Below are 11482 nucleotides of genomic sequence, written 5' to 3' on the forward strand. Positions count from 1 at the left end.
TCACTTCTCTTTCTTTTTTCAAACGTTTGAAGGAGTTAGCGGACAAGTCATGTTCCTCCCTTATATCGTCCCGTAGACCTTTCAATTTTGCGTCAAGGTAGGTAGTAAATAAGTCCAAAGCCTGGAAGGCGTCGTTATTAGAACTAACTGGTTTTGGGGCCGGAACACTATCCGTAGGACCAATACTATCCCCCTCGGTATTTAACTCGGTCATATCAGCGATAACAAGTACGTCCGGACTGATCGACAGCTAGGCGAACACAGACACCTGTACGTGTCGCTACTGTCCCAAGCATACCTGTCCCACGTGCACTAGTAGCTGCACGTGCGAGACAAGACACGGACATCCCGTCCACTCGTTTACATAACAATGATAAATATATTTGTTGAGACGGATTCAATGAAGTAATGATAGCATTTTCACGTCTGAAATATTATGCATAACGTTTCGTTATGTCTCCGCGTCTCTTGGGTCATGTTGTAAGTGGAGAGCAAGGTAGGCGGCTGGTGTAGAGAAGCCTTTAGCATCATTGAGTTCAAATTCAAGTTCAGTCATTACAGTACTAACACATATGACTGGTTAAAAATCAAATTGCGATATAAATCTATCAAACTCATTACTTACGAAAATCTGAAAATGGTAATCCAAGTGAGAAAACCAGTTTTACAATAACATGAACATCTGCAAAAAGGGGAGGGGATTGATGAAATGAATATGATATAAATGAAACTGTCAAATATTCTTAAAACTTTGGTATACAACATTTTCATATCTTAATCTATAGCTCATTTAATTTGTTTTTAATCATTTAAATCGATTTTAGTACGTTGAGAGTCATTTAGTGTTTCGAAATCCGCCTGATAATAAAAGGAATTCAAATAATAAACTTTATGAACGTATAAACATGATCCGACAACCCAACATACTACCTAGACGTATGTAACAAACACGGTATATATGTAAGGTCACAGCTATCCGGCAAAAACAATTTGTACTCATGTACATTGTATCACTGTATGATTAGTAATAACACAGTTTATAAATAAGGAGTTCTCCAAACCTGCCTTCCGTTCTCAACAGTAGTTAGGACAATTTTGATTTTCAACTTCTTGTGCTTGGGGAGGATAGGATCCCCCTTGGGGAGGATAGGATCCCCCTTTTAGGAGTTACTGTTACTGTGCGGTTATTCGACATTATGACCAAAGGTAGACTGGAAGCACGTGTCAAATTGTTTTATATTTTTACATTTTTAAATGAATAGTTATTGTCGCAGATCAAATTAAACTATCAATGCATATATATAATGATATGCGTATTTAATCTGAATTGAACGACCTAATCTAAAGTACATGTAAGAACGTAGCAAGGACAAGGTTCAGAGTTGACTTTTTATTTACCATTGAAGAGATAAAAGAACTGATTGCATAAATTAGATACTGGAGGGGCGATAGGAGCACTGTTATTAGTCAGAGAGTGTATGTGAGAAACAAGATGGAAAAGCCGGGAAACCTCTTCCTTAAGAAAACCTTTGTAGTCATTACCGGCGCCAGTAGAGGACTGGGGAGATGTATGGCACTACAGTTTGGTGCCAAGTTTCCAGCTACTTCGGTTCTAGTACTTATGGCAAGGAATGTGGAGGCTCTAGAAAGTGTCAAGTCGGAAGTGTTGTCGTTGGCTCCGAATATCAGCGTATTGGTACGACAATATGACCAGGGACATTCGGAAAATAAGGATTATTTCAAAGATATATTCAATGAAATCATAGCAGAAAACAACTTTTCGCAAGCTGACTTTGAACAGTATATGATCGTACATAACTGTGCTACTATCGGTGATGTATCAAAGAGATCATTGGAACTTTCCGACTCTACGTCAGTCCGGAAGTACTACGATATCAACCTGACCGGGATGATCCTACTTAACACGAGTTTCTTTCAGACTTTCTCCGATTCCACAAAATCTCGTGTCGTCGTCAATATGACGTCAGCAGGTACCTCAACTCCTGTGCCGCCACTACAGCTTTACTGTGCAGGTGAAGTATTCTCGTATGAACACAAACGTTAAATTGAATGTATATCTAAAGTCAGAAAATGAGATAAAAATTACCATAGCCTGTTAAATATATATATATATATATTTTCCAACGGTATGACTTATTATTTTTTTAGCTTCAACCTATCAATTGTGTAATCATATAACAGTGTGTCAACTATGACGTCACAAATGCCATGGAATACATATTTATCTTCCAATTTGTCGCTACTTTTGCCCTAATATTGAGCAATAGACTATCCTACCTCAATCCCGACTCCTTGGGATCTTATATTTGTCCGTGGACAGTTCTAGTCAATTCAGATCGATCTTAACGCAACATGTTACATTTAAATTCAATCGAAAAACTAGAACGTTATTTTCCAACCAAATACTGTTTTTTTTATATTTAACTGGTAAGGCTTGTTTTCTGGTCGTTATCATTTTCTCTAAAGGAAATTTATACTTGTGTGGTGTACGGTCGATGATTTTCTTTTTGATTTAGTGTTCCTTGCTGTTTCGTTGTCACTACCAGATTTTTTTTAGTGCGCACATGACACCATTTTAATTTGAATAACATAGTAGGTGTCTGCATGGCAGAAGACGACTAGTCTTCAGAACACATGGTCTTTTTTTCATCAGTCTCCATGTGAATGTTTTCACTGTTCATTATTTGTTCTGGTGCTATCGATTCTGTGGAAATTTATACTGTGCTTTTTATCTACAATCTTTGCTTTATAGCTATTCAATTAATGTGCTATGTTGTGTAATATTTTGTTTTACTCTGGTGATCGTTATTTTGTTTATAAGCAAAATCATAATTCCAACTCAAACCATGTGAGTATTGATAATTACAAACCAATTAAAGATATATTTAGAGAGACTGGAAAAAGTAAAAGAAGAGTACCATCAGGTATTTAGAGAGGTAAGCGTCGCCCTTTTCATCGACGATATCCGAAAATGTGTGGATTTTTTGTAGTTCTTGTTGACGTTCGTTACATGTATTAATATTTTATGACGTTGTGTAGTATTCACTTGTTATATTGATCGTTATTGTCTACATTCCTCTTATAGGTAAGGCTGCCCGTGACATGTATATGCGTGTACTGGCCGTAGAGGAGCCCTCTCTGAGGATACTGACGTTCGCCCCAGGTGCCTCAGACACAGACATGATGAGAGGAGTAGAAAACATGTGTCCTCTCAAGTCTATGGTTGAAATGCTGAAACGTAAGTGTGCTAGTTTGTTTGGCTGTCTGTATGAGTTTATCGGTTTATCGGTCAACTCTGATCATTAAGGGCCGGAACCTAGTATCGGGGAACCTATTTTATAAAATCAACTGCAGGATAGAATAAGAGAGTTCAACTAGTGTAAGGAGGTGAAAGCTGAAATTTGTGCAGGTATTATAGGTTTTGTACGCAAACGTTTTGTGGTTATATCATATACATGTAGCTATTTAAGAGTAATTCCTTAGAGATAAGATCGTTAATACACACTATGACAGGGTATGGTCAATGTTTATGCCTTTGAAACATTAAAATGTATGTTGTTATCAGAAATCGGTGTTTATTCACCTTTCTCTGTGTTTTGTATGACTCACTTTCTATTCTAAACTCTATCCTGTCTCTGGAGTATATGTTGCTTGAGTATCTATATTGAGGATTGAATTGACATTTCCCCGTCGTTTCTTGTATGTTTTCTTAACTGCTCGTGTAGAAATGATTTAACGTAAAATAAGGCAATTTGGTTACGGCAGCTGGAAAAGTTTGTTTAGATCCGTCTTGAAAGTAAGAAAGCAAACTATTTTTTTTATAAAAGCTAAATTTGGGTGTTTAACTTATTATCAGTACGCTGAATACGAGATGTTTTATATCTTAGCCATTAAGCCATTCTGTGTAGCCTATATGAACTGATAGTGGGTAAGACATGGTATGCAACCTATAGTTACAAATAAGATTAACATTGTTATATCTGATTTTGTCTCTTCAGAGTTTAGGGCTGACGGTACGATGACTCTCCCAGATGTCCCAATCTCTAAGCTTGTCCAGATACTGGAGGAAAACAGATTTGAAAATGCTGTATACGTAGAGAGTGACAAACTATTTTGATTCTGCGTATAGTGTCAACTGAAAATTGTCTATTTGAAAATACTGCATAACCGTCATAATGTCATTCAATTTCCAATAAATATTCGGAGATCTGTTCCATATGAAGTTATTACGCAGTTACAGTTCTTCTTAGACTGAACATCAGTATTGGCTTGCTGCTTTTTATAAAAGGATTAATATTCCGTCTTTGCGTATTGCAGAGTTATCTTCTCTTGTGAACAGGTATTGATTGTTACGTCATTGGTTTGTGTGAGAAAATTACGTCGTTTTCTCAAAAATTGATGACGTTACTCTCACAAGCCAATGACGTTATAATCAATACCTGCTCACAAGAGAAGATAACTCTGCAATACGAAAAGACGGAATTGTGTAATCGTTTGATGTATTCATGCTTTTGCTTTGAATATTTATTAAAAAATGTATATGATTTGTAAAAGAAAAGTTGAATATCACTATTTAAGGTCTAACTTGAATATATTTTTTATGTTATGGAGATTTAACAAAAAAAATGAGAGTACACTCCGTTTTTTTGTGTTATAGCTCCATAACATAAAAAATATATTCAAGTTAATCCTTATAATTTAATCTACTATACACAATCCCTGTGGAAATCAACTTTTATTGATGGACTCTTTTCTGTTAGAAATTATTACGCCGCTGTATCAGCCAATCAAAAGCGACGTTACAAACGGCGACGTCATTTTTTATGTTATGGGATGAAAACATAAATGTTTAGGCCAATGAAAAGGTTTGTTACAAGCAAGATTAAATTATAAACAATATATCTGTAAATCTTATGATGACGATTCCAGATTATAAAAAGATGAACCTAGCACACACAGGTTATTGTACCTATTAGGTGCAGTTATTAATAAAGTATGCCGAAATTAACAACGCTTCATCATACATTTGTAACATTACTTCAACCATGTAAGCAATAACAGCGAGGTTTAAATAACACTATTTGTTGATTAACAGTATTTTTTACTTCAAAAACACCGAACAATGCTTAATCTACTTAAAAAAATGTAATACTATAAATAATTATCGGAATATTCAAACATGTATTATATACTTGCTTATTTCTTGAAATTCCATCTGCATATTCCGAAACCAACAGATAATATATAGCGTGAAGAAAGAGACAAAAACAGGAAAGCAATCAGCAGAAACAAGAAAATGAGAGGTAATTAACATAACCATACAACAGATACTGAGCTACCGACTCTAGACGACAAGAGAAACTGAAGAAACACCGATGCCAGCGGACAACAGCAACCGAGCTACCGATTTTAGACGACAATAAGAACTGGAGAAACACCGACTCCAGCAGACAACAGCAACCGAGCTATAGACTCTAGACGACAAGAGGAACTGGAGAAACACCGACTCCAGCAGACAACAGCAACCGAGCTACCGATTTTAGACGACAATTACAACTGGAGAAACACCGACTCCAGCAGACAACAGCAACCGTGCTATAGACTCCAGACGACAAGAGGAACTGGAGAAACACCGACTCCAGCAGACAACAGCAACCGAGCTATAGACTCTAGACGATAAGAGAAACTAAAGAAACGCCGATGCCAACGGTCAACGGCAACCGAGCTACAGACTCTAGACGGCAAGAGGAACTGGAGAAACACCGACGCCAGCAGACAACAGCAACCGAGCTATAGACTCTAGACGATAAGAGAAACTAAAGAAACACCGATGCCAACGGTCAACGGCAACCGAGCTACAGACTCTAGACGACAAGAGGAACTGGAGAAACACCGACGCCAGCAGACAACAGCAACCGAGCTATCGACTCTAGACGACAAGAGGAACTGGAGAAACACCGACGCCAGCAGACAACAGCAACCGTGCTATAGACTCTAGACGATAAGAGAAACTGAAGAAACACCGATGCCAACGGTCAACGGCAACCGAGCTACAGACTCTAGACGGCAAGAGGAACTGGAGAAACACTGACGCCAGGAGACAACAGCAAACAAGCTACCGACTCTAGACGACAAGAGAAACTGAAGAAACACCGATGCCAGCGGTCAACGGCAACCGAGCTACAGACTCTAGACGGCAAGAGGAACTGGAGAAACACTGACGCCAGGAGACAACAGCAACCAATCTACCGACTCTAGACGACAAGAGGAACTGGAGAAACACCGACGCCAGCAGACAACAGCAACCGAGCTACGGACTCCAGACGACAAGAGGAACTGGAGAATCGCCGACGCAAGCAGGCAACAGCAACCGAGCAATAGACTCAAGACGACAAGAGGAACTGGAAAAACCCCGACGCCAGCAGACAACAGCTACCGAGCTAACGACTCTAGACGACAGTAGAAACTGGAGAAACACCGACGCCAGTAGACAACAGCAACCGAGCTACCGCCTCCAGACGACAAGAGGAACTGGAGAAACACCGACGCCAGCAGACAGCAGCAACCGAGCTACCGACTCTTNCCGACGCCAGCAGACAACAGCTACCGAGCTAACGACTCTAGACGACAGGAGAAACTGGAGAAACACCGACGCCAGCAGACAACAGCAACCGAGCTACCGACTCCAGACGACAAGAGGAACTGGAGAAACACCGACGCCAGCAGACAACATCAACCGAGCTACCGACTCCGGACGACAAGAGGAACTGGAGAAACACCGACGCCAGCAGACAACAGCAACCGAGCTACCGCCTCTAGACGACAAGAGGAACTGGAGAATCACCGACGCAAGCAGGCAACAGCAACCGAGCTACCGACTCTAGACGTCAAGAGGAACTAAAGAAACACCGACGCCAGCCGACATCAGCAACCGAGGAGTTACTGAATCTAAACGCCAAGATAAACAGTAGAAACGACGATGCAAATAAATACCAGTAACCGAGGAGTCACCAGCAGCTCTAAATGACAAGAGAAACGAGACAGACACCGACGTCAACTGACAGTAGAAACCGGCAGACCCAGACAGCATGAACTGAGAAGATACCGACACTAGATCACCCTTGTTGGTCCTAATAGAAGTGCGCTGGGGGTCTTTGATTATTCAGGAAATCGAAATACCCGATGAAAACCCACGCAGGGTTGTCCCTAGAATTTCGTTAAGCTGATATGTTTCATTTTTAACGGACGTTCAAAAGGGAAAATTAATGTCATCTCACATTTAAAATTATGGTAAGAGAAAATGTTTAACTAAAAATTACCGTGTTAAAATTTCTTCTAAAACTTTATAAAATAATGTCAATATTGATAAAAGGTTGAAACAACTTTTTTGATTGGGGCCTTTCTTCCTATAAAAATAACAAATCAGGATTTCCTCTCCGCTTTCCGTTGTGTACTATACACACGCTGTTTCAGCGTTGTCAAATACAATCATATGTGAGTAAATTAATTCATAATGGCCTCATCAAGTGTTTGTTTTTCAAGTCTTAAAGTTGTTTTCTCAAATGTTTCTCATGTTAGAGGACCCAGTGGTAATAGTTTTATGCTCGAGTGATCACGCTTACCGGACACCTGTGGACTCGGCCACAGACCCCCTCCCCCGCTAATTACAGCCCCCTGAGGTACATGCCACCGTGCAACTGACAATATGGTCATTGGTGGACTTTGGGCAGCCTTGTTATTTAATGAGTGTCAAATTCTGGTGTGAAAGACCCCCTCAGAACAAATAAAAAGATACCGTTAACAGTTTTAGGTCATAAGGCCAGTGAAGCTGATACAGCATGGTGGATTTCTACCTGAAGCTGATACGGATCCGTATCAGCTTAACGGCCTAGGGCGACCTTGGTCCTGTTCCCTGTTGAAAGGCAAGTGCGTTTTCCACAGCGCCATCCGACCACCCTGCCTCATCTGATAGACCATGAAATTAACCCAGTGTTTCTCCTGGGTTCAAATTGCATTGATAATTACCCTTCGACCTATTGACCAGAGAATAAATCAATATGTTCACATGATAGATAATTTAGATACTGCGGCAGTAGACGGGGTGATGAACTCTGTATCTTTATCAATCTTGTTTACATAAATTAGACAAGAAATAGCAACCTGATGGAGACACAAGAGAACATCTTCATTAGGATGTGCTTTGTAGTTATAGCTGGCGCTAGTGGAGGACTATGCAGATGTATAGTTCTAAAGTTTGGTGCATGTTTCTTCCTCATCTGTGATTGTACTTATGGCAAGGAATATGGAGGATTTGGAAAACATCAGGATGGGCCTGTTAGCATCGACTCCTAAATTAAACGTATAAGTAAAAAAAATGACCAAGCGAGAAGCGATAGTGGGTATTTCGATTATTATAATATAATTCGAGGTTCTTATATACCGCTTTATCACAACCTAGTTCATAGGTCGTCTCGAAGCGGTTCATTATTATCCGTGGTTATAGGGCCTTTGCAACCAGCCAATATCTTTCTCAACTCCCTGGGGAGCATACAGTCGGTGCTGCCATTTCGGCGCTAACAGCTAGCATTTCAACAATTCGAGCACTGTCCAACCACGTACTCATTTACAGCTGAGTAGACTGGAACAAGCGAAGTAAAGCATCTTGTTCAAAGATATAACACAGTGCCGTGCCGTGACTCGACCCCGCAACCCTTCGGTCACAAACCCGGCGTTCTACCTCTAGACTACCGGCGACAGCGAGAAAGCCGCACTTCAACAATGTGACGCAAAACCATGTACAAATCAATTTATTTGATTGATGTTATTTCATCAATTTATTTAATTGATGTTATTTATTCAATCAAATGTAGTTTCCGGAATCAAAATTCATGTAATTATGCCAATCTGTGTTTGTCCCCCTATTCTAAATACAAGATAGGTCAGATATTTGTATTCCTCTCATCTTTGTGTGGTGTCCCTTTGGTATCGCCTTAGAGTTTAGCGTTTGCTTACATGTAGGTACTGACTATATGTTTTATATAGACACCGAGTACAGATTGGGTAACAGTTTGTTGTTGATGTACTATATTTTACTTCATTTCAGACAGAAGTTAGCTTTGGAAATTGTGATATATTAAAAATATTCAGCATAAATTCTCATCTTTGAATATGAATTTTGTACAGTTGACGATCAAGTTAGTTTTTTTCTTCACTTTCAGTTTTTACAATGAAGTATAAAGGTTTGTAAACGATTATACAATTGTAGTATGATATTAATTGAAGTCAGTCCACTGCATTGGTATACTGATACATGCTTACAGTGTGTTGATAATACAACAGAACATTTTACAATTTTTTTACCGCTTCCTGCCGTTTTCATGTTAGACGAACGAAAACCCCAAGGGTATTAGAAAAAATTCAAACACAATGATGCTCAAAGATTGTTAGTAATTTAATTTCCTGGTTGTTCGTGTCTATTTTGCGTCGACCTTTGTTCTCGGGTATACGTAGTGGTGTGGCGCAGTGGATACAATGTAGTTCATTCACTTTTCACCAAGACGGCCGATATTGGAGTCTCTGATTGGTCGTGAAAAGTTATAGGCACCTGCTAGGGTACTGCAGTTTCCTCCCATATTTAACCCCATGCATGTTGCAATCCGTATCAGCACTTACTCACAGCACACTCACGGCACTTAATCCTTTTTGTAAGATACATCCCATATGGTTAGTGATGCATTCTTTTCAGCTCTGTTATACATCCCTTATGGTTTCTGATTTGTGTCTAAGACAACAAGAACATCAGTGCAAAACTGAATGGAATTTAATGCTATTGACTTTGTCTTGCGAATGACAGTCCATGCTGAAGCAAATACACACATCCTTACCATTGTAAAATGCAGATGAGTGGTCCAGTCTAAAAACTCGTCTAAATGCTGAGTGAATCTTTTCCTCAATAATATGTTTTTTTCACTCACACTTTCGATATTGACCTGTTAATCAATCTTAATAAATGAATAAAAATAATTAAATAAACAAGTACCCTACAAAACTAAAAAGAACCCCTTTTTTCAAATATTGATACGGTAGTTGTCTTAAGCATAGGAAGCACAACAAGCCATAATATGAACATTTGTTGGTTAGTTTCTCTATGTCTGAAAGAAAGACTGACAAAACACCAAAACTTTGTTATCAGACACACACTAAAAACACCAAAATTGATCCAAGTTAAGGCGAAAGAAGTGTAAAAATCTGCTGCTCTGAAATAAAAGTAAAACTCAGCAATGATAATTACAGTTCTGGACGTTTCGAGGATGGCATGTCCTTCACGTGCAGCAAAACCTGTATTCTAATAGTTCCAGTAGCCCCTGGGAAATTTCGCCGCGAGGTTTGGGCTCTGTTCACAGAATTGCACTCGTACGTGCGCAATAAAACTGCGTTGTAGTTAAAGGAATCGTTCTTAAGATCTTGGCATATTACGATAGTATTACTGATACACTCAATACATAAATATACATCATATTACGATAGGAGGAGTTATATGTACCAACACGTAACAGTATCCGCGGAGTTACATACACCAACACGTAAGAGTAATGGAGGAGTAACATACACCAACACGTTACAGTATCCGAGGAGTGACATACACCAACACGTATGAGTAATGGAGTGGTTACATACACCAACACGTAACTGTAATCGAGGAGTTACATACACCGACACGTAGCAATATCCGAGGAGTTACATACACCAACACGTAACAGTATCAGAGGAGTTACATACACCAACACGTAACAGTATCCGAGGAGTAACATACACCAACAGGTAACAGCAATCTAGGAGTTACATACACCAACACGTCACAGTAATCGAGGAGTTACATACAACAACACGTAACATTAATCGAGGAGTTACATACACCAACACGTAACAGTATCCGAGGAGTTACATAAACCAACACGTAACTGTACGAGAGGAGTTACATACACCAACACGTAACAGTAATCGAGGAGTTACATACACCAACACGTAACAGTAATCGAGGAGATACATACACCAACACGTAACAGTATCAGAGGAGTTACATAAACCAACACGTAGCAGTATCCGAGGAGTTACATACACCAACACGAAACAGTAATCGATGAGTTACATACACCAACATGAAACTATAATCGAGGAGTTACATACACCAACACGTAACAGCAATCGCGGAGTTACATACACCAACACGTAACAGTATCCGAGGAGTTACATACACCAACACGTAACTGTAATCGAGGAGTTACATACATCAATACGTAACGGTAATCGAGGAGTGATACATACAACAACACGTAACAGTATCCGCGGAGGTACATACACCAACACGTAACAGTAATCGAGGAGTTACATACACCGACACGTAACTGTAATCGATGAGTTACATACACCAACACGTAACAGTAATCGAGGAGTTACATAC

General features: G+C 39.5%; 1 protein-coding gene across 1 annotated transcript; it reads left to right on the forward strand.

Annotated features, from left to right (window-relative positions):
• Window positions 1-1419: 1419 nt before the first annotated feature.
• Window positions 1420-4367, forward strand: LOC110464727 (sepiapterin reductase-like). The gene is made up of 3 exons (XM_021520091.1): window positions 1420-2033; window positions 3107-3259; window positions 4020-4367. The coding sequence occupies exons 1-3, from the start codon at window positions 1493-1495 to the stop codon at window positions 4136-4138; spliced, it is 813 nt and encodes a 270-aa protein (XP_021375766.1). The 5' UTR covers window positions 1420-1492; the 3' UTR covers window positions 4139-4367.
• The last annotated feature ends 7115 nt before the right edge of the window (window positions 4368-11482 follow it).

Source organism: Mizuhopecten yessoensis, unplaced genomic scaffold (genome assembly GCF_002113885.1).
Source record: "Mizuhopecten yessoensis strain PY_sf001 unplaced genomic scaffold, ASM211388v2 scaffold11027, whole genome shotgun sequence".
NCBI lineage: Eukaryota > Metazoa > Mollusca > Bivalvia > Pectinida > Pectinidae > Mizuhopecten > Mizuhopecten yessoensis.